The sequence below is a fragment of the Tenrec ecaudatus genome, chromosome X (genome assembly GCF_050624435.1).
Source record: "Tenrec ecaudatus isolate mTenEca1 chromosome X, mTenEca1.hap1, whole genome shotgun sequence".
Classification (NCBI taxonomy): Eukaryota; Metazoa; Chordata; class Mammalia; order Afrosoricida; family Tenrecidae; genus Tenrec; species Tenrec ecaudatus.
Genome location: NC_134548.1, coordinates 109,899,348 through 109,926,835, shown reverse-complemented (window position 1 = coordinate 109,926,835; position 27,488 = coordinate 109,899,348). Strand labels below are relative to the sequence as shown.

The 27,488-nt window shown below is 45.1% G+C and overlaps 1 protein-coding gene and 2 pseudogenes across 3 annotated transcripts; 2 read left to right on the top strand and 1 right to left on the bottom strand.

Annotated features, from left to right (window-relative positions):
* The first annotated feature begins 216 nt into the window (after window positions 1-216).
* Window positions 217-1,549, top strand: LOC142434416 (septin-7 pseudogene; annotated as a pseudogene).
* A 3,806-nt stretch (window positions 1,550-5,355) lies between these two features.
* ARMCX4 (armadillo repeat containing X-linked 4) lies at window positions 5,356-15,828 on the bottom strand. Of its 3 annotated transcripts, XM_075538225.1 has the most exons (5): window positions 15,631-15,828; window positions 13,621-13,711; window positions 13,260-13,342; window positions 12,872-12,963; window positions 5,356-12,522 (listed from the first exon to the last, which is right to left on the bottom strand). In XM_075538225.1, exon 5 carries the CDS (start codon window positions 12,391-12,393, stop codon window positions 5,653-5,655), a length of 6,741 nt encoding a protein of 2,246 aa, XP_075394340.1. In that variant the 5' UTR covers window positions 12,394-12,522; window positions 12,872-12,963; window positions 13,260-13,342; window positions 13,621-13,711; window positions 15,631-15,828; the 3' UTR covers window positions 5,356-5,652. The 3 variants fall into 3 exon arrangements, with proteins under 3 accessions (XP_075394340.1, XP_075394341.1, XP_075394342.1); XM_075538226.1 differs by lacking the exon at window positions 13,260-13,342; XM_075538227.1 differs by lacking the exon at window positions 13,260-13,342 and having other exon boundaries at window positions 13,633-13,711.
* LOC142433624 (large ribosomal subunit protein uL18 pseudogene) lies at window positions 15,573-19,915 on the top strand (annotated as a pseudogene).
* Window positions 19,916-27,488: the final 7,573 nt, after the last annotated feature.

The following is a 27,488-nucleotide window of genomic DNA, read 5'->3' as shown; positions in this document are numbered from 1 at the left end:
CGACCCCTTTTGGGGGGGGGGGGGTTGAACAACCCTTTCACAGGGGTCACTTAATACATCCTGCATATCAGACATTTACATTATGATTCATAACAGTAGCAAACTTACAGGGATAAAGTAGCAACGAAAATAATGTAATGGTTGGAGTATCACCACAGCATGAGGACCTGTGTTAAAGGGCCTCAGCATTAGAAAGGTTGAAAGCCGGCTGCTGAGGAGAGGAGCGTCAACAGCAGCACCATGGGAATCCGGAACACTGGATTGATGGAAATGTGTTCTTTACAAAGTAGCTAAGAACCTTGAAGGCTATGTGGGATTTGCAAATCTCCCAAATCAAGTATACAGAAAATCAGTGAAGAGAGGGTTTGAATTCACACTTATGGTAGTAGGTGAATCTGGACTGGGAAAGTCAACGTTAATCAACTCATTATTCCTCACAGATTTGTATTCTCCTGAGTATCCTGGTCCTTCCCATAGGATAAAAAAAACTGTACAGGTGGAACAATCCAAAGTTTTAATCAAAGAAGGTGGAGTGCAGCTACTGCTCACAATAGTTGATACTCCAGGATTTGGAGATGCAGTGGATAATAGTAAATGCTGGCAGCCCATTATTGATTACATTGATAGTAAGTTTGAGGACTACCTAAATGCAGAATCTCGAGTGAATAGACGACAGATGCCTGACAACAGAGTGCAGTGTTGTTTGTACTTCATTGCTCCTTCAGGACATGGACTTAAACCACTGGATATTGAGATTATGAAGCGCTTACATGAAAAAGTGAGTATCATCCCACTTATTGCCAAAGCAGATACACTCACACCAGAGGAATGCCAACAGTTTAAAAAACAGATAATGAAAGAAATCCAAGAGCACAAAATTAAAATAAATTAATTTACAGAAACAGATGATGAAGAAGAAAATAAGCTTGCTAAAAAGATAAAGGACCGTTTACCTCTTGCTGTGGTAGGAAGTAATACTATCATTGAAGTTAATGGCAAAAGGGTCAGAGGAAGGCAGTATCCTTGGGGTGTTGCTGAAGTTGAAAATGGGGAACATTGTGACTTTACTATTCTAAGAAATATGTTGATAAGAACACACATGCAGGACTTGAAATACGTCACTAATAATGTACACTTTGAGAACTACAGAAGCAGAAAACTAGCAGCTGTGACTTACAATGGGGTTGATAACAACAAGAATAAAGGCCAGCTTACGAAGAGCCCTCTGGCACAAATGGAAGAGGAAAGGAGGGAGCATGTTGCCAAGATGAAGAAGATGGAGATGGAGATGGAGCAAGTGTTTGAGATGAAGGTCAAAGAGAAAGTTCAGAAACTGAAGGACTCTGAAGCTGAGCTCCAGCGGCATCATGAGCAAATGAAAAAGAATTTGGAAGCACAGCACAAAGAATTAGAGGAAAAGCAGCGTCAGTTTGAGGATGAGAAAGCAAACTGGGAAGCTCAACAACGTATATTAGAACAGCAGAACTCTTCCAGGACCTTGGAAAAGAACAAGAAGAAAGGGAAGATCTTTTAAACCCTCTATTGACCACCAGTTACGTAATAGTTGCCAATATGCCAGCTTGGACATCAGTGTTTGTTGGATCCGTTTGACCAATTTGCACCAGTTTTATCCATAATGATGGATTTAACAGCACCACAAAAATTATTTTTTTGTTGTTGTTCTTGATGGAGATTAAGATGCCTTGAATTGTCTAGGCTTATTGTGTACTTAGAAAGTAACAACTCTAAGTACCTTTCCTACTTTCCTTTTTTTTATTAAACAGATGTTTCAATTTAATGCAAGAGAACATATTACTGTTGTACAATCATGTTCTAGTGTTTTGATTGTTTACAGGCTATTCCAAAATAAAGGACTCTGGAAGGTTTTCATTGAGGATAAATTGCGATAATATGATGCATACTATGCTTCTCTATGGTAATTAGAACGCAGAAGTTCCATGCAGTGCAGCGTAGACAATAATGTAATTTAGTCTAATACTGCTGACCCTATTTCTGACACTTCCATGGTTAAAACACACATGGAAAAACAGAGAACCTATATTCTTACAATGCACCTAGAGCTTTTTATAACAGCCATTTTGTGTTTGTTTTGAATTCTTTAAATATATATTATTCTCATTTAGTGCCCTCTTTAGCCAGGACCTCATTACTGCTTCATTTTTTGTAATAGCGTTTAATTTAGATATTTCCATGTATTGGCCCTGCTAAAATAGAATATAGCATCTTTCATATGGTAGGAACCAACAAGGAAACTTTTCTTTAACTCCCTTTTTACATTCTTTGGTAAGTAGCAGGGGGGAAATGCATTTATAGATCACTTCTAGACAAAATTGTGAAGCTAACGACCAACTGTGCAGTCTCTTTATTTTACTAGAAATGGGAATCATGGCCTCTTAAAGGGGGAAAAAAAGTCACCATTCTGCATTTAGCTGTATTCATATATTGCATTTCTGTATTTTTTGTTTGTATTGTAAAAATCCACATAATAAACAATGTTGTGATGTAAAAAAAAAAAAAGAAAGGCTGAAAGCCACTGCTTTAAAGGGATCTTTTACAGAGCAGTTGGTAGTTGGTAACCATATAGTCCTCAGGTCTCAGGGTTGTAAAGGCTGAGGTGTGCATGGTCTACTAGTCCATTGCACTCATTGTTTCCAGGTGCCCATTTACTTTCATTGCCCTGAGATGGCTGCTCATGTGCTTCGTTTTTTTTTAAATCATTTTATTAGGGGCTCATACAACTCTTATCACTATCCATACATACATCAATTGTGTAAAGCACATTTGTACATTCTTTGCCCTCATCATTCTCAAAAAATTTGTTCTCCACCCAAGCCCCTGGCATCAGGTCCTCGTTTTTTCCCCTCCCTCCCCACTTCCCCTCCCTTATGATCCCTTGATAATTTAGAAATTATTATTTTGTCATATCTTGCTCTGTCCCATGTCTCCCTTCCCCCACTTTTCTGTTGTATGTCCCCCAGAGAGGAGGTCACATGTAGATCCCTGAAATAGGTTCCCCCTTTCCAACCCACCCTCTCTCCACCTACCCAGTATCGCCACTCACACCACTGCTTCTGAGGGATCATCTGCCCTGGCTTCCTTGTGTTTCCAGTTCCCATCTGTACCAGTGACAGAGCTCATGTGCTTTTAACACCCCTGCCACTACACACTAAATTAAGGTGTAGAACATTGTCTTTGTGAATTGTGTTATAAGATGACCAAAAGAAAGGGTTGGGAGTAATGCCATTGCTGGCATCGAAGATAGAAAAAGAGGCATGAGCCAAGAAAGGCAGACAGCCTCCAGAAGCTAAGAGAGACAAGGAAAAGCATTCTCCACTAGAACCTCCAGAAGCCACGGACGCCCTCAAGTCCTGCTGATACCTTGATTGCTAATTCTGTGAGACCCATTTTGGATATCTGACCTCCAGAACTAAACAATAATAAATGTATGCTATTTTAAGCTAAAAAATGAGGTGAAAATACACAACTTTTCACAAATGAACTACTTGGTTATTTTTAAGGTCTACAGTTCTACAAGGGGAATCCCTGGGTCAAGGAGTATGCACATCTTGACAACTTGAGAATGATGGACCTTGTACCAATGCACACTCCCACCAAGGAGGACAGTTTGAAAGTGCCGCTACCGCGACATCGCACAACGCCATGGGGCAGGAGGGAGGCAGATCTTCTCCTATATAAATTCCAGCACCCCTCTCAATGGTCCTGCCCCGGGTAGCCTATCAATTTCATCAAAGAACTGGAAATCATTCTTCATAATGCTGCATTTCCTTTTCCTTAAAAAAATCATTTTATTGAGGGCTCATACAACTTTTACGATAATCCATTAACGCATCAATTGTGTCAAGCACATTTGTGCAGTCGTTGCCCTCATCATTTTCAAAATATTTTCTCTCCACTTAGAACCCTTGGTAATTTATAAATTATTATTATATCATGTCTTACACTGTCCGACATCTCCCTCCACCCACTTTTCTGTTGTCCATCCCCCAAGGGAGGTTATATGTAGATCCTTATCATTGGTTCCCCCTTTCCACCCCACCCTCCCTCCACCCTCTGGTATTGCCACTCTCACAAGTGGTCCTGAAGGGATCATCTGTCCTGGATTCCCTGCGTTTCCAGTTCATAGCTGTACCAGTGTACATCCTCTGGTCTAGCCAGATTTGTAAGGTAGAATTGGGATCATGATAGTGGGTGAGGAGGAAGCATTGAAGAACTAGGGAAAAGTTGCATGTTTCATTTTTGCTACACTGCACGCTGACTGGCTCGACTTCTCCCTATGACCCTTCTGTAAGGGGCTGTCCCATTACCTACAGATGGGCTTTGGGTCTCCACTCTGCACTCCCCCTCATTTACAATGAAATGATTTTTTGTCCTTTGATGCTTGATACCTGATCCCTTCAACACCTCATGGTCACACAGGCAGGTGTGCTCCTTCCATGTGGGCTTTGTTGCTTCTGAGCTAGATGGTTGCTTGTTTACCTGCAAGCCTTTAAGACCCCAGATGCTATATCTTTGGATAGCCGGGCACCTTCAGCTTTCTTCACCACATTTGCTTATGCACCCATTTGTCGTTTTGCTACATTTTATTATGGCTTCACAATAGTCATCAACTTATGCAACTACATAGCCACCACAATTGGTCAAGAAAGAGGAAAATGCCTGATCAACTCCCCCTGGAATATGAAATTGTCCCTTTCTGTAGGCCTCAAAACAGGTTTCAACACTTCCTCTTTGGAAGAGTCTACCCTCTCTTTCCCATTCCCATGACCACCAGTGTAACCTCCCCTTTTGGTCATCTCATGCCTGGACCATGGTGACATCTTTCTAATGGTTTTCCCATCTCCAGTCCCCACCCCTCTGCTCACCTCATGACAACCCATCCATCACACACACCAGCCACATTCATTTTCCTTTCATGCAGCCATTTCTCTGGTCCCAAAAGACTTTGTTGGCCCCCAGGGGGAGATGGACTAGCATTCAGACTCAGCAGCTTAGGAATCCGGCTCTTCTGGGAATGGGGCTCACTCTCCTGTCAAACTCCATCTCCCATTATTCCCCTTTCCCCACACTTTCCACTGCAGGCAGGCCAGCCTTCTCTGGGGAACAGGAGCCCCACCTCCACCCTTTCCTTCCCACCACACCTTCGAGCCTAGCTTCCTTAACCATCCCTTGCCCACAGCAGCTTCTGTCTTCTCTAAGCAGCCACAAAAAGCATCAGCTTGTGGCCATCTTTTTGTTTCCATGAAACTTACCTTTGTGAATAGATGATAAATTCAAAGACAAGGACAATGACTTTATTTCTGCTTAAAACCCACAGCTTTATTGATAACATAAAAATAAAGTCTCAGATGTATAAACATAAGTCCACACAAAGGACCAAAGATTATCTCATGTAGAATCAGTTCAGTGTCTGCTCATGAAGCATACTAAAAATATCTTAATCCAGGCAAGATAAAAGTCAACACATTTCCATTACAAGTTTGAATTCATTTTTTAACCATGAAATGGTTGAGCAACGCCATCTTCAAAGTTATCATGTCATATACAATGTGCATTACTTCCAGGCTGCACAACCAGAATACTATTCCACTTTATTTGGAATCATTCAACCAATCACAATTTGCGTATTAATAGCTCAACTTTTTCTTTCACCTCAGGGTCATTGTATTCTGCAGCTAAGACTCGAAGTTTCTTGGCACATATTTTAGGTCGTTGAAATAGGAAGTAAAGAGAATTTTCCCCAAACTTGTCTTGGGTAAATACTTTTGCTCTTTTTTTTAAATGGTAATTTATATTCTCAAATAGTGAAAGAGCTTTGAGAATATTCTCTTTTGTCTCTTTCTTGTTAAAGATGTTAATCAGTGATGTCGGGGCATTGGCAATAAGCAAGTCTTTTGTCATAGAGGGATTTTTAGAGAAATTAAAAAGCATTTCCAAAATGTGGCCTTTTGTTTCTCCACTTCCCACAGTTAATAAGCGAAGAAATTCTGAAATATAATGTGCAACCATATGCTGATACTCACCAGTAACAGTCAGGTGCTTGATCAGCCTTAACCCAGCTAGCTGCACACTTGAATTCACAGGATAGGTGACAATGTCTTCACAGATTTGATTTACGTATGTTTTAATCTTCCTATGATTTTCAGCAGCCACTGAGATGGCATTTAATGCATTTAAAGCCCTCTGCCTAACACTGGGGTGGGGATTGTTGAGCAAGCTTTTGATAATTGAAATGCCACCTACATTACGAACAACTTCTTGGGAGTAGGGATAACCAGAACTATTTATAAGAGCATTATTAGCTATTTCATGAATGGCAGGATCCTCCGTCATCTCAATCATGCAAATGAGTTTTTCTAGCTCTTGAGGGTCCATGTTAGCTTCACGTTTACAGCGGCAAGCCCAGGGCCGCATCTTCTCCCCGGCCCTGATCTGCTTTCTGAGCTCATCTTCAGGTGGGAGGCAGAACTTCTTTCGGTATGGAAACTTCATTTCTGTCCAAATCATGGCTCCTCCCCATGACTCCATTCCTGCCCCAGGGACCATGGAGGAACATATGTCTCTTGACACAGCTGACATTTCAGCTTGAGCCCCAGATCTAGATTTGCCCCGACTCCTACTATTCTCATTTTCAGTAGTTGCATTGACTTCACCGGCAACCTCAATTTTTTCCTTGGTTCTGGACTCGCCCCCGGTCCCACATTCAAATTGAACATCTTTCCCAGGCTTGGGTCTGATCTCTAAACTATCCTCACTCTCAGCCCAGAACAAAGAGCGTAAACTGATCTCCTCAATATCAGGACTGGATCTTAGACTTCTCTCATCCTTATCTACGTCCCCAGCCAAATTCCAGTACCCTAGGTCAAGTTCTCCCCCAGCCCCAAGATTAGAACCATCAGCAGTTGCATCTATATCCCAGATCCAGGACCCTCTCCTGGCCTCAGCCCCACCTTCAGCCCCCTCACAGGAACCCATATAGGATGCCTCATCGGATTGTATCCAGGTCCTACTTCTGGCCTTGGCCTTGGCCTCAGACCCAAACCTGGAGCCAATAATGGTCTCTTCTCCAGGCCTTGATCTGGATTTAATCCTGGCTTCATTCTTACCTCCAGACCTGGACACAGACTCTTCCCCTTCCCAGAACCAAGACGCTATACTAGTGTCATGTTCAGCCTCAAACCAAGATGCCTTATTGGATTCCATCTCTGCCCTGAACAGAGACCCTCCACTGGCCTGGTCCTCAATCCCAAGGCTAGACCGTTTAATGGCTCCATCTCCACACTTAGCCCCAGCCCAAGGCCTACCTCCACTGGCCCGATCCTCAAATCCAAGTTTGGAGCAGTCACCCGCCTGATTCCTAGTCACAAGCCAGGATCCATTGTTCTGTCTCACTGTGCCAGCCCAGGCCCCACCACTAGACAAGTCTGAGGGCCCTGACCTTGATTCCCCACTAGCCTCATCCCGAGGATAAACACAGGGCCCTCCAATAGACTTGTCTCCAGCCTTAGACAAGTACCTTCCACTGGCCTGGTCTTCAGCCCTAGTCCAAGACTCTTTACTGGACTGGCCCTTGGGACCAAGCCTAGACCCTCCACTGGCCTCATTCCCAGTCCTAGATACAGTCCAGGTTCCTCCTCCAGTGGCCTGATCCTCAAATCTAGGTTTGGAACAATCCTCAGCCTTATCCCCAGCACCATCCCAGGAACTACCACTGGACTGGTCCTCTGGTCCCTTGGGTCCTCTACCAGCCTGGCCACCTGCCCCAGCCCAGGATCCTCCAATAACGTGAATTCCAGTTCCAGCCAAGGACACATCACTGGATTGGTCCTCTGGCCCTGGCCTGAGTCCTCCACTAGCTTGGCCACTGCATGCAGCCCAGGATCCGCCACTACTAGCCTGACTCTCAGTACAAGTACGGAACCATCCATTAGACAGATCCTCAGACACAAAACTAGATCCTTCACCAGCCTGGTCTACAACGTCAGATAAATACCTTCCACTGGCCTTGTCCTCTGCCCTATCCCAGGGACTTCCACTGACCTGGTTGTCCAGCCCCAGCATAGTCCTTCCACTATCCTCATTCCTAGGTCTAGACTCAGCCCAGGAGCCTCCTCTAGGGACCTGATCCTCAAATCCATGCTTGAAACCATTGTCAGCCTGGTCCCCTGCGCCAATCCAAGGCACTCCATTAGCCTGATTTCCTTGACCAGCCCAGGACCCACCCCTGGACTGATCATCTGACCCCAACCTGGTTCCTCCACCAGCCTGGTCACCTGCCCCAACCCAGGATCCTGCTCCACTAGCCTGATCCTCAAATCTAGCCTTGGACACACCAGCAGCCTGATCCTCAGTCCCAGTCAAGGATTCGTTGTTAGGCTGAATCCTAGCTCCATCCAAGGACCTTTCACTGGCCTGATTTTCATCTCCAGTCCAGGATATGCTAATGGCCTTGTTTCCTTCCAAGGACCCCCCACTGGCTTGGCTCCTACTAAGCTGGATGTCAGTCCCAGTCCAGGACTCTCCAATAGTCTTATTTCCACCCCCACCCCAGGAATTCCCACTGGCTTTTCTCTCAGTCCAAGATCCCTCACTGGCCTGACTCCCAACCCAGGTTCCACCACTGGCCTGGTTTCCAGGTTCTGTGGCCCATGACCCTTCACTGGTCTGGCCTCCAGCTTCAGCCTGTGACCCAATACTGACTTCATTTCCAGTCCTCGTCCCAGCCCAGGGCTTGATGCTGGTCCTATCACAAGTTGCAGCCCATGACCGATTACTCCCAGCCTCATCACTAGCTCCACTGCAGGACCCAATACTGACTTCATTGTCATCCCCAGCCCAGGACATGCTGTTCTCCCAGTATCCATCCCTGGCCTGAAACCTAAATTTGATCCACCGCTCAGCAGCCATCCAATCCTCAATACCCACCCCATTCCAGTAAAGGTTGTGGACCTTAGATTGAGTGTTTTGATGGGTCTGAATGCCTGCCCCAGCCTGACTCTCAGAAGTCGGCGTGTCCTCATCCTCAGGATTTGCATACATATCAATATCTGCTGTGATGTCTATCTCAGACATGGACATAGCCTTGACCCTTGCACCAGTCAAGGTTTCGACCCGGGAATTGGCCACCGTATGAGCAGAGTTCCTGGTATCTGCCCTGGTCTCTGCCTTAGACACAGCATTGGAATTGCCTTTGACCTTATTCCTGGCACCAGTCAAGGTTTCAACCTGGGAATTGGCCATAGTAGGAGGCTGAGCAGAGTCCCTGGCCTCTGCCTTAGACACAGCATTGGGATTGCCTTTGACCTTATTCCTGGCACCAGGCAAGGTTTCAACCTGGGAATTGGCCATAGTAGGAGGCTGAGCAGAGTCCCTGGCCTCTGCCTTAGACACAGCATTGGGATTGCCTTTGACCTTATTCCTGGCACCAGTCAAGGTTTCGACCTGGGAATTGGCCACAGTATGAGGCTGAGCAGAGTCCCTGGCCTCTGCCTTAGACAAAGCATTGGGATTGCCTTTGACCTTATTCCTGGCACCAGTCAAGGTTTCGACCTGGGAATTGGCCACAGTATGAGGCTGAGCAGAGTCCCTGGCCTCTGCCTTAGACACAGCATTGGAGTTTCCCTTGACCTTATTCCGAGCACCAGTCAAGGTTCCGACCTGGTAACTGGCCACAGCCTGAGGCTGGGTAGAGTCCCTTTTACCCGCCCCAGCCTCTGCCTTAGACACAGCACTGGGGTTACCTTTGGCCTTATTCCGAGCACCAGTCAAGGCTTCGACCTGGGAATTGGCCACAGCCTGAGACTGGGTAGAGTCCTTTATACCCGCCCCAGCCTCTGCCTTAGACACAGCACTGGGGTTACCCTTGGCCTTATTCCGAGCACCAGACAAGGCTTCGACCTGGGAACTGGCCACAGCCTGAGGCTGGGTAGAGTCCCTTATGTCTGCCCCAGCCTCTGCCTTAGACACAGCACTAGGGTTACCCTTGGCCTTATTCCGAGCACCAGACAAGGCTTCGACCTGGGAACTGGCCACAGCCTGAGGCTGGGTAGAGTCCCTTATCTCCGCCCCAGCCTCTGCCTTAGACACAGCACTGGGGTTACCCTTGGCCTTATTCCGAGCACCAGACAAGGCTTCGACCTGGGAACTGGCCACAGTCGGAGGCTGCGCAGAGTTCCTTGTATCTGCTTCAGTCTCTGCTTTAGATGCAGCATTGCGGTTGCCTCTGGCCTTATTCTTGCCCCCAGGCAAAGCTTCGACCTGGGAACTGGCCACAGTCTGAGGCTGGGCAGAGTCCTTTGTATCTGCTTCAGTCCCTACCTTAGATGCTGCATTGCGATTGCCTTTGGCCTTACTCCTGCCACCGGGCAAGGCTTTGACCTGGGAACTGGTCACAGTCTGAGGCTGGCCAGAGTCCTTTGTATCTGCCTCAGTCTCTGCCTTAGACACAACATTGGAGTTATCCCTGGCCTTATTCCTGCCACCAGGCAAGGCTTCGACCCTGGAATTATCCAAAGTCTGAGACTGGACAGAGTCCCTTGTATCTGCCCCAACTTCTGCCTTAGACACAGCACTGGGGTTGCCCCTGGCCTTATTCTTGCCACCAGGCAAGGTTTTGACCTGGGAACTGGCCACAGTCTGAGGCTGGGCAGAGTCCTTTGCATCTGCTTCAGCTTCTACCAGAGATGCAGCATTGTGAATGCCCTTCGCCTTACTCCTGCCACCAGGCAGGGATTCACCCTGGGAACTGGTTGCTTTTGCTCCTGCCCTAGAAATGACATTAGTATCTTCCATGGCATCAACCTTAGAATCAGATGCAGCCTTAGAATCAGTTTGAGTCTTGTTCACAGGTTGAGGCTGTACACATTTCATGTCTGCTCCGACCTTTGCTTTACACTTGGCATCAGCTTTGCCCCTAGATTTACGTTTAGTACTAGTTAATGCCTCAACCTGGTTCTTGGCCGTAGCTTGGGGCTGTGCGTTTGTGTCTGTCCCAGCTCCTTCCTTAGACACGGCATTAGTATTGGCCTTACCTTTCATTCTGTCATCAGGCAAAGCATCAGCCTGGGTATTGGCCACAGGCTGGGAACAAGACGACATGTCTATCCCATCCCCTGCCTTAGACGTGGCATTGGGATTGCCTCTAGCTTTAACCTTGGCATCTGGCAAGGTCTCAGTCTGGGCACTGTCCCTCAGGTTGGCCCTGGACTCTCCTTTAGGCATGGCCTTGGATTTGCCTCTACCTTTAACCATGGCATCAGGCATGGCCTCGGCCTGATTACCAGGTGTAGCTTGAGGCTCAGTATCAACCTTTGTTACAGATCTACTCTCAGTCTGGGCCTTAACAACATTTTGAGGCTGGGTAGAAGCCCTCGTGTTTGCCCCAGATTCTTCCTTAGACATGGTTTTGTGATTCCCTTTGGCCTCAATCCTCACACCAGGCATGTCTTCCACCTGGCTCTTGTCCACAGCCTGAGACTGTGCACAAGACCTTGTATCCACTCCAGCCGCTACACAAGACATGACATTAGGTTTCTCCTTCACATCAACCATGGTTCCAGACCTAGCCTCCAACTGGGTACTGGCTACACTCATAGTTCCATCCATGGTTATTGTCTTCACTTCCGTCACAACTCCAGTCTTGGTCATGGCTCCCATTGTGGCCACTTCCTTGGTCACTGCCAAGACCTCAGTCTCTGTCACCATTACTCTCTTAATCTCCGTCTCTTTTACAGCCAATGTATGAGCTTCAGTTTTGGTCTGGGCTGTTGCTTCTTTGTAGGTCTCTGTTTTGGCAGCCTCTGCTTTGGCAGCCAGTGCCCAAGCTTTAGCTTTGGTTTGGGTCACCGCCTCTTTCTTTGCTATTCTCCCAACCTCAGTCTCCGTTTGAGTCATGGCCTCTTTCTTGGAAACTTCCCTGGGTTTGGCTTTTGCCTTGGCCTTGGCCCCAGCCAGAGGCATTGCCTCGGTCTTGATATCTGCTTTGGCCTCTGGTTGGGGCTTTGCTTCTGTCTTGGCCTCTGCTCCAATCATTGCCTTGGCCTTGGAGTTGGTCTTGGGTTTGGCTATAGCAGTGGCTAGAGCGCCTTCACCCCTAGTCCCACCTCTTGGTTCAGTTTCGGCTCCAGTCTTGATTTGGGGTATAGTCTCGATCTCTTCCCCATGCATGGCCTCACTCTTGGCCAAAGTCTGGCTCTGTACCCCAACCACAGGCTCCGTCTTGACTCTGGACCCATTTCTATTCAATTTTCTCACTCTCTTGGTTCTTCCCTTGGTTAATCTGTAAATGCAGTAACAGGTACCAGCCCAGATCACAAGTCCTGCAGTCACCCAGCCCACTTCCTGAATGCGGCCCATTAATCAACCCTGGCGAAGGCACAAACAAGTACAGAGAGTGCTCACTCAGGCTGAACAAAGAGGATGGAAGATCTTGGTACGAATTCTTCGGTTACTCAATGGCCAGTACAGCTACCACTGGAGGTAGACCTAGGAGTGGAGAAATTAAATGGGACTGAAATATATCTTCTAATTCAGTTGCCTCATTCATGTCGATGCACAGAGGGGCAGGGAAAAGAAGAAATTTTATATTTGGTGAAAGAAGTAGATGCTTCATAAACTCTCTTTCCATCCCTTTTGCTTCATCCCCTCCCCATTTATCTCAATTCCCAATAAGTTCCCCGCAACATGCTTCTACACATATTTCCCTACATCAAATGTACAGTAGGCAGGATGATGGAAGAGCTGGCTTTAAGTGGAAGATTGAGAAGCGTCCAGACCTCAATATTTACTGGACCTACTTTGGTTCTCACTCCATAGGTCCCATCTGCATACCAACCTGGTATGATCTGAAGCAGTCCCCGCCTCTTTCCTGCTCTTGACTGATGATACACCTTAACGAAGGTCAATACATTCACGAGATCCTGAGACCTATAGACAGACAGATAGAATGGAGAAACAGATAGGAGAAGACACTTACTTGGTTCTTGGTGCTAGGCAATTTATTAGTAAACTGCCTGTCTATTCTTCCTCATTTCACCCCATATCCCCAGGTGCTGTCATACGGTTCCTTGAACCACAACAAAAGTAAAGGTGGGGGTTGGGAAAGGTAGTTGGGAAATCAAAAGGCTGGGATCCTTCAGACAGGGCACTGCTCACTACCAGATGCAGGTTGATCTCCATCAACCCACCCTACAGATCTACACTGGCAGTCCCCGTACTATTACCAGTCTATACTGATCTGGAGTAATGTCCGCTTGTTTCTTCACTTCCAGTGGTATCAATGCCTATAGTAGACCTACAGACAGACCTATGGACAAGTAAACAAAGAGAAAGTAATGACAATTGAGTCATTGGGGCAACAGACAAGCACCCTTATCCCTAACCCCAGACCATGCCTTTCCAGTTCAAGTTCAGTAGACTAATGTGACCTTTCTTATGGTCTCCCCCTCAGTCTCCTCTCAGTCACACTCCTGCCCACCCTTACTCATTCCCTGCACCCAAGTCAGCAGGGTGTGGGGCAGCACTTTGGAAATCTCAGCCAACTGTTATGCTGGCCCTCAGCTGTCATCCCCAACCACTGCCTACCTTCACACCAACCTCCATAATTCCATGCCAGCCTCCCGGTCTTCTCGTATTTCCAGTGGTAAACACCCTATTGTAGACCTATGGGAAGAACCTAGGAAGAGACAAAAAGAACAATATTGTGGATGTTGAGTGCACGTGACATTCCATTCAGAGATCCATTTCCCTGAAAAGGGGGGCTTTCCCAGCACTGAAAAGGACAGTGTGAAAATAGAGGGAAAGGCAGAGGCAAATAACCTGAAAATCATCTATGAGTTCTATGCTTCTCCTCAAACTCCCCCCTACAATTTCCTTCATTAGGAAAAATCAGTTAGGTGGAATATATTGCAGTGGGCGGGGGCAGGAGGGCGGGACTAGGAGATGATTGGAAAGATTGTGGCTTCTAGATTCCATATTTTAGCATCACAGCCTCCTGCCTTGTGGGTCCATAAGCCCATCATCTCCAGGAGTCTCCAGCACTAAAGGAGAAAAATGGATGGGAATATTTTTGCTTCTTGCAAAATTACTGCTTCTCTCAATCTTGCCAAGACATACAAAAATAGTAATATTTGACGCAATTGGTACTTTTTCCCAATATTACTTGAAGGGCAAATAAAAGCATCCGTAGAAAAGTTTGTTGTCTTTAATGATCATCAATAGACACCTAACCTTGGTAAGTGTCTTGATTGAATATGTTCCCCCCAAATACACGGCATTTGGTGGGGCCTTGCATCTCAGTGATTTGGTAATTATGTAATACTACTGCCGTGATGTGATCTGATGTGACTGGTCAACCAAATATAAGGCGAGGAGAGTAGGATGCGACACCACTACTCTGGTCAAATCCCTAATCTAATGTAAGAGGAGTTTCGATACGGTGTGACCTGTATCGCATTTTATCGTATAAAAGATATCAAGAAAGAGAAGCAAACAGAGAAATGGGAACTTCTCTCCCACCAAGAAAGAAGAGCCAGGAGTGGAGCTCATTATTTGTACTGCACTGAGAACCTTCTAGATCCAGGGTAAGATTGTTGGAAAAACACATGTGTATCCCCAAGAAATGTTGGGTCCATGGATGTTGACAGGAGACACCGTCCTTCCTCCAGACAGAGAAAGCCTTCCCCTAGAGCCAGTGTTCCCAAGTCTGACTTTCGGTATCCCAAACAGTGTGAAAATAAATGGCTACTTGTTAAAGTCACCCACTTGTGGCATTTCTGTTGTCACAGCAGTGGCTACGTAGATGCAGGCTAAGAACGGTCCTCTAATTGGCCCCATTCCAAATCTCGGCCAGAGGGGGGCACCAAGACCCCTGCCATATATTATTCATATTGACTCAGCAGTTCCCAGACAGTGTTCATGCTCACACTAACCTCCACAGATCCTGGACAGGCTTCTCCTTCCCTTCTCTAACCAGGCCACAAATGCTATAACAGTTACACCCAACTGCTGTGCTACAGACAAGTAAGAGTAAAGGCACCAGAGACCATCGGATCAGCACCTAAGTTACAGAGATTCACCTTTCTGGGTTCAGGAATTTAATTGTCAAACATCCCTCTCCACATGCCTAGAAACCACCCCCAACATCCCCTCCATTCAGTCACTAAGGTCCACCATTTTCTCTGCAAACACACCACCGTGGCGTCCCTTCTACTGCTAAGGGCAGCTGGGGGGGGGGGGGCATGTGCAGTCAGTGAAGAGAGCACAGAAAAGGGGAGCATCTTCATTTCCCTCTAGAAACATTCTCCCCACCACACTCACTGCCACGAAGTTGATTCGGACTCCTAGAGACCCGATATGGAGTTTCCGAGGCTGTTAATTTTTACAAGCGCTTGGTAGGTTTGAACCACCAACCTAGAAGTAACAGTCCAACGCTTACCCAACACATATGTTTGATAGTGGGGGCAGGGAGACAGGAAAATCAGAGATGAAGGCTTCTTAAACTTGAGCCCGCATTGCCCCCTCTCATCCCCGCACCCATGTCCAGAGCCAGCGGGCGACTGCAGCTCGGCGAGGCGCACTGTCGCCGGGCCTTACCTGCTGCGCTTTACCCGGGCCCGAAGCCAGCCGCCGTGCGCCGGGCAGCGGGGAGCTGGTACCCAGAGGCGAGTGTCGACTGCACAGAAGGCTGCGTCTCTCTGCAGCTCCCGGTCACGTGAGGGCCGTGCGTCATCGCCGAGCTCGCCCTTCCCTCCCCCTGGGAAGGGGGGGGACGACGGGCAGTGCCGCAAGACCCTTCCAACCCCCACCCTGCCACCTCCACCCGCAGACAACCCCCTCCACCACCACCCCATGCGCAGTGCCCCTGCGCGCACCTCCTGTCACTCATCTCAGCCTCTCCAATCCAAGGGGCCACAAGTGGCATCTCCGCCCTGTGGATGGAGTTTACACTTCTCTGGTGACAGGGGAGGGTCTGCTCACCCTCCCCTCCCCCGTCCACTGCAGGCCTGGGACTTGGCCTTTTCTGCTTCTTTGAGGAAATGGCTCTTTCTCTCCCTGGCTGTAAGACCAAAGCCTCCTGTCCTCCCTGCACAATTTCCCCTCCGTTACTCCACTGGCCTGCACCAAAAACGGAGCTGAGGCAGTGAGCGTTAGGAAAGTAGAACGCACAATTTGAGATGTGATTTTCTTTTTTTGTCACATTCCCTACCTCGCTCTTGTTGTTGGTTTGTTTGTTTAAACATTATCATCCACTCATTGCTTTTGTAATCGGAAAGTGTAATGAAGCCATTTCCATTCGACATTAAAAATGTTTATATTCAGGTTGTAAAAAAATGACTCATTTATTATTGCTACATCAAATCCTGCAAAGATTTGTAGCCTGGGAAACACAAAGATGTCAGTTCTACTCTGTCCTATGTCTGAGTGGATTTCTTGATATCAGTGATAAAGGGAAGGAGGGAGGGAGGGAGGGAGGGAGGGAGGGAGTGATAAGCAATTTCATAGCCTTAAAAATGACTAGTAGTTATTGACCTTTGAAGTACAAAATGTTCCAGAACACTTGCACATTTATAATGTGCGTTTTAAATTAATCTTTGAAACACATTCTGTTTTCTTTCTTTCTTTCCATTTTCTAATCTTAGGCATGTTCCACAAGTGATTTACAATCTTTTGAAGTTCTGGTCTCCTGCCAGGTGTATTAGAAGTGAGTATATGTCGCCTAGATAATTTAACAGAGATTCAATTCCTGGTGAATCCAGTGGCTTACAAACTAATGAATTCACAGAATTCCCTGCTTTCCCTTCGGGGGGTGAGAGGGGTATTTATTTGGATTTTCCACAACATGTGATGGAAACAGTCTCATTGCACTCATGAAAGGGCCCCTGATGGAAATGAGGCTCAGCAGGTGGGATTTTCTTTTTATTGTGGCAACAGGAGCGATAATAACGCTGGTGGCAGTCTCATAGATTTACTATACCAATGCCTAGGTCCCTGATGGCGACACAGTTAAACGCTCAACTGCTAACCAACAAACTCAATCTGCGGTTCCTTGGGTGACTTGCCTGGCAAGCTGCTCCTGTGACTACTGCAGCCTAGCAAAACCTATGGGCCATTCTGCTCTATATCATGTAGGGTCTCTACGAGTTAAAGGACCCTGCACATTGCGACTAGTTTGCATCTAATTACTAACGACAAAGTTAGTAGTAAGAACCCACTTCCCGAGACGAGCCATTCAGTGCGGTATAGCACGGATAAAACATACAACTTTCCTCTAGTTCTTGAATGCTTCCTTCCCCCAATATCATGACCCCAATCTATGTTACAAATCCGGCTAGACCAGAGCATGTACACTGGGACAGACAGCTAGAAACATAGGGAATCCAGGACAGATAAACCCCTTAGGACCAATAATGAGAGTAGCGATACCAAGATGGTAAGGGGAAGGTGGGGGAAGAAAAGCGCAGCCGATCACAATGATCAACATATAACCCCCTCCCAGGGGGATGGACAACAGAAAAGTGGATGATGGGAGGCATCGGTCAGTGTAAGACATGAAAAAGCAATAATAATCTATAAATTGTCAAGGGTTAATGGGGGTGGGAGGGGAAAATGAGGAGCGGAAACCAAGGGCTCAAGTAGAAAGAAAATGTTTTGGAAATGATGATGGCAACATACGTACAAATGTGCTTGACACAGTGGATGGATGGATGGATTGATGGAATTGTGATAAGAGTTGTACACACCCCCAATAAAATGATAAAAAAGAATCCACTTCCTGTCACCTCACTGAAGCAAACCTATTGTCATCGAGTCAATTCCGACTCAAAACGACCCTATATAGGGTTTCTGTGATGGTAAATCCCACACACAGATCTTTGTTTTTTCCCTGCTAGGAGAAGCTTGTGACTTTGAAGCATGACTTTGCAGTTAGTTGCTCAACACTTACCCACAATTGTCACCAGGGCTTTTTATCGGAGTAGAAAGTCTCCCGCCGAGGAGCTGGTGGGTTTGAACAGCTGACTTTGCGGTCAGCTGCCGAACACCCAACCCACTATGTCACCAGGGCTCCTTTCATCGAAAAACCCCAGAGAATGCAATTCTACTCTGAAATGCATGGGGTCGCCAGGAGTCTGAATCGACTCCGCAGCAACTGGGCTTTGTTTTTCTTGTTTGTTTGTTATTTTTCATGTTCAGTATTTTACGGTGGGTGTAGATGGCCATGGGGGTGTGTGGGTGACTGTGGCTGCCCTGGTTATTTTTCCCTCCAACAGAAGGAGGGTACACAGGATCCCAAGCAGTCTTCCGGAGAAAGAGGCCCTTTCATTGCCTGCCTTCTGTTCCAGTTTCTCTGCACCACCCACATAAGCCCCTCAGAGTAATCCCAGACCTCAGGGGCAACATATGCAGAAGTCAGTCCCCAGACATTCTCCTGTCATAGTCTAAATATAGACCCTGCAGGCAGCCTCTTTCTCAGAACGCTGAAACATGATACCCCGGCAGGAGGCTCCCCCTGTGAGGGGCCCCTGTGAGAGGGAGGCCCTTTCCCAAGGCCAGGTAGGAAATGCATATAGTCACAGAACCAGCGAGGGCTTTCCAGCACTCAATTGCCCATAACAAACTTAAGTTTCCACCAAAGGAAAAGATTAATAAATTAAGTAAACAAAACTTAACATCTTTGGTGGAATTCAAAAAGACATGCTAACATACTAATTAATCCTAATCTCAAAACTCTTACAAATCATTCATAAAGTGAAAAAAAAAGAGTAGAAAAGTAGGGCAAAGGCATGCATCAATTTGTTCACAGAGAATATGTAAAAATAACTACTAAATATATGGGAAGGTACTCAACTTGATGAGGCCTGCAGCCAGCCACAAACGCTGCTTTCTGTCCCACAGGACAGACTTGGTGAAACTGTAAAGAACAAGGCCTGCTTCAAGAGACACCAAGTGAAATGTGGAGGACGGTGAGAGGCCAAAACTGTTTATTATGCTTGAAAGCACTTGGTCATCCTAGATAAAAATAAGTACAATACCCCCAAATACAGGATGATGGTTCCTGTTAGTTCACCCCCAACAGGAGTATTTACACCCCTATAGCGGGGGATATGATGGTCGTGCAGCTGATGCTCACAAAGTTCCTAAGTAGGGTGTGAAAGTTGGCCAGGCCAGTAATGCTGCAGCATACTGTACTGGCCTGCCGCTGTCGCGCAGACTTCTGAATAGGTTTGGCGTGGATAAGATCTCTGAAGGCCAAGTGGAGGTAACTGGAGATGAATACAATGTGGAAAGCATTGATGGTCAACCTGGTGCCTTCACCTGCTATGTGGACACCGGCCTTTCCAGGATTACCACTGGAAATAGTGTTTGAGGCTCTGCAGCGGGGCTGCAGATGAAGGCTCATAGCCCCAAGCAACTCCCTGATTATTATTCAAAAGGCAAAGAATCCAATGCAGAAGTACATCGGAAACACATCCTGGGTCAGAATATCTCAGACTACATGTGTTACCTAATGGAAGAGGATGGAGATGCTTCCAAGAAACAGTTTTCTCAATAAAATAAAGAACAACGTAAATCAAAACATGATAGAAGAGATGTATTAGAAAGCACATGCTACTGTCCAAGAGAATCCAATCTATGTAAAAGAAGAGGTGGAATCGTCCCAAAATGTCTCTTGCCCAAAAGAAAGAGATGTCTGTTCATGTTATGGGTCCTGTTTCTTTAGGGCATGTACCCGACAGAGGATTGCTGGGTCTTATTTCTTTAGGGCATGTACCCGACAGAGGATTGCTGGGTCTTATTTCTTTAGGGCATGTACCCGACAGAGGATTGCTGGGTCTTACAGAATTTCTGCACACATGTAAAGTCCCACCAGCAGCAGTAAATGAAGTTCCGAGGGAGAAAATTGATTTGACATTCAATCATGCATACACATTTTGATCCGTGACACTGACTGCAGCCCCCAAACTAGAGCAACGCTTTCCCTGTTTCCTCCCCATGTTTACTGTTCCCCTTTTCCTTCTGTCCTTTTCTTTCCTACCTTCTGCATTTAGCCTTGAGCAAATACTGCCCTTTTGATCTTCTGTGATTGCTTGTTGTCGAGAATATGTACCTGGTGTTATTCTTCACTGTATTGGCCTAGCTATCTTTTCACTGAGGAGCTCTGGTGATGGAGTGGATTATAAACTCTGCTGCTGAACACCAGTTTAGAAGTTCGAAACCACCACCTGCTCTTTAGGAACAAAATGGAACAAAACCAAACAAAATGGAGTTGTCTACTCCAGTAAAGGTTTACAATCCCAGAAACCCCAAAAAGGCAGTTCAAAATTGACTTGAAGGCAGTGAGTTTTGGGGATCCCTTGACTGAAAGTTGAGCCACAGGAGTGTGTTCAGTTCCAGGCCCAATGGGTGTCTTTTTTGCAACCCATTGGTTTCACTTAGCATCACGTTTTCATGATTCATCCGTATTGTAGCATGTATCAATACTTTACTTCTTTTTATGACCAAGTAATCTTTCTCCTTGATAAGATTGAGCAATTGAACTATTCAATTATATGATATGTAAATTGTGTGCTAATAAAACTGTTGGGGAAAAAAAGGAAGAGTTATACAATCATTACGACAATCAATTTTAGAACATTTTCCTCTTTCTTGTACTCATTGTTACAGGATCTTCTAATATAACAATTTTCAGAGCAGTTGATAGTGGTAGCTGGGCACCATCTAGTTCTTCCAGTCTGCGTTGTGGAAACTGATGTTTGTATGGTCCCTTTCCTTCACTGGACAACCTATTGCCATGTTTTTTTTCTTTTCATCACTCTCTTTTTCTTCTGGATGGTGGGGAGACCAGTGGTTACACTCATACATAATGGAATATTATACATTGCTAAAAGGCAATGATAAAACCGTGATAAAAGACTTACCCATCTCTCCCCATACCTCTCAGTGAATGATGTTGTGTCTCATGGTGGTGCCAGCCCTATGCATTGGCTGCTCTGAGCAGGAATATCATAGTCAGGACTTGGTGGACCAGGATGTACTCCACTCTCTATCCCTCTCCCTTCGTTTATTCCTGTGTGCTCTAATCAGACATGTCCCTGAACTGTAGCTTCAGTGCTGTCCTCTTAAGTGAATTCTTCTGGGGGCAGGGGGCTGTCCATGTAGTTGGGATTGTGGCTGGTCCCTCAGATCTATGTACTTACATCTGTATGGACATTTGGCCTTGAATCAAGTACTCCCTCAACACAAAAACACTTTGTTCTAATAATCTGATGTTCTGTGATACTCACCTTCCTGACACCATCGCCATATCATTGTGTGCTCACCTCCATGATACGATCGCTGAAGACAAATGGGTGCATAAGCAAATGTGGTGAAAAAAGCTGATGGTGCCCAGCTATCAAAAGATATAGTGCCTGGGGTCTTAAAGGATTGAAGACAAATAAGTGGCCATCTAGCTGAGAAGCAACAAAGCCCACCTGGACGAAGCACACCAGCCTGTGTGATCATGAGGTGCTGATGGGATAAGGTATCAGGTATCTAAGACCCAGAAAAAATCATACCCAATGCAAGGCGGGAGGAGGTGGAGTGGAGATCCAAAGCCCACCTGTAGACAATTGGACATCCCCTCACATAAGGGTCGCAAGGAAGAGATGAGCCAGTCAGGGTGCAGTGTAGCAATGATGAAACATACAATTTTCCTCTAGTTCTTGAATGCTTCCTTCCCCCCACTATCATGACCTCAATTCTGCCTTACAAATCGGATTAGACCAGCACAAGCACAATGCTACAGATAAGAACATTCTTGATTTTCAACATTTTGAAAAGGTCTTTTGCAGCAGATTTACCTAATTCAGTGTGTCATTTGATGTCTTAACTGCTGCTTCCATGAGCATTGATTATGGATGCAAACAAGATGAAAACTTCCATCTTTTCTCCACTCATCACTACTGGTCCAGTTGTGAGGATTTTGGTCTTCTTTACATTGAGCAATAATCCATACTGAAGGCTGCAATCCTTGATCTTCATCAGCAAGTACTTCAAGTCCTCCTCACTTTCAGCAAGTAAGGTTGTTTCATCTGTATATTGAAGGTTGTTAATCAACCTTCCTCCAAACCAATTATTCTTCAGATAATTCAACTTATCTGATTATTTGCTCAGCAAAAAGATTGAATAAATATAGTGAGAGGATACAACCCTGATGTACATACTTTTCCTTATTTTAAATTATGCAGTATCCCCTTGTTTGAAATTCTACCTCTTGATCCATGTACAGGTTCTCCATGAGCACAACTAAGTGTTCTGAAATTGTCATCCTTCTCAAGGATAGCTATAGTTTGTTGTGATGCACAGAGTCTAATGTCTTTGTATAAGGATCTTCTCACCGCCCTCCCTCAATTTCTCCACTTACCCATCTCTCCCCCTTTTCTTCATTTCATCAGTGTATACTTTCTATCTCCTATATGTCCACTGAGAAACCCTGATAGTGTAGTTGTTAAATCACCAAGTGTTTTGCAAGAGAGAGATGAGGCTTTCTACTCCTGAAAAAATAACAATCTCAGAAACCCACAGGGGTAGTTCTACCCTGCCCTATAGGCTCTCTATGAGTGGGAATTAACTCAATGGCAATGAGTTTGGTTTTGAGTATTTTGACATCTCACACATCATTAAACAGAACCATCTACCTCTACATGACCCAGTAGCTCACACACCACTAACAGCTGCACCACAATACCAATGAAACAATAGTGAATTAAAAAATGAAAAAAAGAAATTGGGAAAAACCAACACAAACAACCGAAAGTCAACCAAACACAATGGAGTACTCTGGAGAAGAGGCCATGAAACTACCAGAAACAGAATTCACAAAAATTCTATTTTAATCTTTCAAGAGACTTAGAGAATACCCATGAGAACAATGAAAGAAATGGAAAAAAACTAAAATCCTTAAACTAATAGGAATCCCAGAAGACAAACAATGAGGAAAAACAGAGTCAAGCAACATAGGAAATTATCTGAGGAGTAGAATGGAATAATGGGAAAATGGAATCAGTGACCTTGAAGACACTCACTCTGGCTACAAACAGTGAGAGAAACAGTCAACAAAAAAATATGAAGGAGAGGATGATGTGAAACATTATCAAAAGAAATAACCTATGTCTCATCTCATCAGAACAAGGGGGGGAAACTTCTAAGACAAATTAGTACAAAAAAATTTCCCCAACATCACAAAGGAAGAGAAAATAACTATTCAAGAAGCTAAGAGGACCCCAAATAGGATAGATCTCCAAAGACAAATATCATTACATATCATAATCAAGCTCTCTGATTTCACACATAAAGACAGAATCCTGAGGGCAGCTAGAGAAAAAGAAAAGTCACCTAGAAAAAAGGAAACCTATAAGGACTTATCAGCAGAAACTGTGCAGACAAGAAGAAAGTGGAGTAACATGTAAAATTCTGAAAGAAGAAAATTGCCAACCTTTATCTAGCAGAATTATCCATCAAATACAAGGGAGAAATAAAGGTATTTCCAGACAAAGTAACCATAAAGGAATTAAAAGAAACAAGACCTTCATTTCAAAAAATATATTAACCAGATCACTAGGAACAGAGAATCAACAAAAACACCACCCAGGACAACACCACCCAGAAATCAATACAAAGAGAGTAGCACTGTAAACTATATAGATCTAAAGAAGGAACAAAGACACCAATAAACGCCACATGACAAATGGGGATCTGATATCAGAGGCTCAAGTGGGAAGAGAATGCTTTGAAATTGATGATGGCAGCATATGTGCAAATGTGCTTGACACACTGGATGAATGTATGGATTGTATTAAGAGATGTAAGATCCCCCAATTAAAAAAAGCAAAACACACACACACACACACACACACCAAAAAAAGTAAACAAAAACCAGAAACACAGCAAAATGACAGCAACAAACATATATATATGTATATATATATATCAATAATGACACTGAGTGTCAATAGATTAAATGCAGCAACCAACTGAATTAGAAAACTGGACCCATTGATATGCTACCTACAAGACACATGCCTTAATCTCAAAGACAAAAATAAGCTAAAATTCAAGGGTTCACACACACACACACACACACACACACCAAGTCAATGGAAACCATAAAAAAGCCAGAATTCCTGGGGGTGAGGACCAGGTAGTATGGCAGGGGCCAGACCAAATCCAGAGATACATATGGTATCCTTTTTAGCCAACTGAAAAGGAGGGGGGAAATGGAAATTTTTTTTTAAAAAAGACTTGGGTAGCAGGGTAACAGTGTACTAACTCACCCAAAGAGAGAGTATTGTTTATATATCCACAAAGAAAGAGGGGCCAGACTTCAAGCTGGTGCTGCAAGATGTGAATGCAACATACCGGCATGGACTAGGGAACCAGTGGAGAGGTCTGAGAGGCCACCCCCAATCCTAACTATGTGGACACCTGCCCCTTCCCCCAGAATTTATTTCAGAGGACAGCACTGAAACTTCAGCTCAGGGAGAAGGACATGTCTGTTAAGAGCACATGGGAGCAAATGAAGTGGAAGGAAGAGAGAGTAGAGCACATCTTGGCCCACCAATCCTTGAGGATGGTATTCCTGCTCAGAGCAGCCAATCCACAGAGAAGACCTTATGGCCGGTCCCACTATGAGATACAACATCCTTCAATGACCCATAGCCCTACTGGGAATAACACGGGAGACACAGTGTAGGAATTGCACCCAATCTGATCCCACCACACCGAGGCAGAACACTAAGGGCATGCAACAGAACAGTAAAGGGAACAGACCAACAAAGTGCCCAGGGAATACCAAAAACAGACTTTGGGACAAGGGCTTCGCACCACACCAGGAAACACTCCTAAAGGCCAACAAATAGTCCTTGAACTAACTACAGGCTTTTCTTTTTTGTTGTTGTGTTGTGTTTTTTGTTTTGTTTTGTTATTAGCTTTTGTTGTTGTTGTTTTCTTTTCTTTTGTTGCTTTGTTTTACTCTGTCTTGTTTTTGTGCATGTTATTATCTCCACAGGTCTGTCTAAATAAGATAGGCTGGGTGAACAATCTGGAGGAGAAAACAATGGGAATGACGGTTCTGGCGGACATGGGAGCGGGGAGGCTGGGGAAAGGAAGTGGGTGTTAACAAACCCAGGGAACAAGGGAACAACAAATGATCCAAATTGGAGGTGAGGAGGGTGTAGGAAGTTTGGTAGGGAGTGATCAAGGGCAATGTAACTGAAAGGAATCACTGAAACCCAAATGAAGGCTGAGCATGATAGTGGGACAAGAGGAAAGTAAAAGGAAATAGAGGAATGAATTAGGAGGCAAGGGACATTTATACATGTCTAAATACAGGCATGTACATATGTAAATATGTTTATATATTTCAATGAGGGAATAGATCTATGTACATATATTTATAGGTTTAATATTAAGATGGCAGATGGACAGTGGGCCTCTACTCAAGTACTCCCTCAATGCAAGAACACTTTGTTTTATTAACCTGGCATTCCATGATGCTCACCTTCCCCACATGATCACTAAAGACCAAAAGGGTGCATAAGCAAATGTGGTGTAGGAAGCTGATAGAGCCCGGCTATCAAAAGATAAAGCATCTAGGGTCTTAAGGACTTGAAGGTAAACAAGCGGACATCTAGCTCAGAAGCAACAAAGCCCACATGGTAGAAGCACAGTGGCCTGTGTGATCACAAGGTGCCAAATGGATCAGGTATCAGGCATAAAAGAACAAAACCTCATATCATTGTGTGCTCGCCTCCCAGATACAATCACTGCAGGAAAATGGTTGCATAAGCAAATGTGGTGAAGAAAGCTGATAGAGCCGGCTATCAAAAGATATAACATCTGCGGTCTTAAAGGCTTGAAGGTAAGCAAGCGGTCATCTAGCTCAGCAGCAACAAAGCCCACATGGAAGTAGCCCACCAGCCTGTGTGACCACGAGTTGTCCAAAGGGTCAGGTGTGAGGCATCAAAAGAACAAAAAGATCACATCATTGTGAATGAAGGGTAGTGCGAAGTAGGGACCCAAAGTCCATCTGTAGGCAACTGGACATTCCAATACAGAAGGGTGGCGGGGAGGAAACCAGCCAGTCAGGGTGCGGTGTAGCAACAATGAAACATGCAACTTTCCTCTAATTCCTAAATGCTTCATCCTCACTCACCATCATGATCCAAATTCTACCTTACAAATCTGGGTAGACCAGAGGATGTACACTGTTACAGATAGGAACTGGAAACACAGGGCATCCAGGACAGATGATCCCTTCAGGACCAGTGGGGAGAGTGTAGATACTGGAAAGGTGGAGGAAGGGTGAGGTAGAGAAGGAGAACCGATTCTAAGGACCTACATATAACCTCCTCCCTGGGGAACGGACAGCAGAAAAGTGGATGAAGGGAAACATTGGATAGTGTAAGATATGACATAATAATAATAATTTATAAATTACCAAAGGTTCATGAGGGAGGGGGCGTGGGGAGGGGGGAAATTAGGAGCTGATATCAAAGGCTCAAATAGAAAGCACATGTCTTGAGAATGATGATGGAAACACATATACAAATGTGCTTGACGCAATGGATATAGTTATATGTATGGATTGTGATAGGAATTGTATGAGCCCCCAATAAAATGAATTAAAAAATTGATACACATTTTATTTCAACTCACTCATCACAATCCCTTCAGCGTACCATTGCTTACCTTTGCATTTCTCTTTCTTTCCTCACCTTTTGAGCTGAGTCCTTGTCAGCATGTTCTTTTTCATCTTAAATGATTAATTACTCTAGCAAGAGGGTAAGTTCAGTTCCAGATCTGAAGGGTAACTAAGCCATAGTCTTGGGGATCCCACCAGTCTCTGTTTTATGGTTTTTTGAATTCTGTTGCACATTTTTCTTCAACTCTAATCTTCTATTGTGATCATTTTCAGAGCAGATGATAGTGGTAACTCTTAAAGTGGTGGAAACTGATGTTTACATGGCCTATTCACCCTTTGAACTAATTGTTTCTATATATCTTTCGATTTTCATCATTCCTACTGTCCTCTGGATGGGGAGAGATCAATAATAGTCGCATCTTACATGGCTGCTCATTAGCTTTTAAGACCCAAGTCACTCACCATTCACCTAAGTAGGATGTAGTGCAGTCTGTCTTTATAAACTGTGTTATATGTCGATTGACCTTGACATTCCCTGAGACAATGATCCTGACCCCCTAAGGCCAAAAGCTCACTCCCTCAAAGTGACTGGCTATGTCTGTGAAGTTTTCCTAACTTTGCCCCCTATATGTTCACCACATTCATGGAAATCTTTCCAAGAAGATTATATGTAAACCTCCTCTATCAAGCCTAGACATATTCGTGGGTATGCTCCCACTCTCCCTCTTACACCTACATGTCTATCGAAGCATCTATTCAAATATCACCA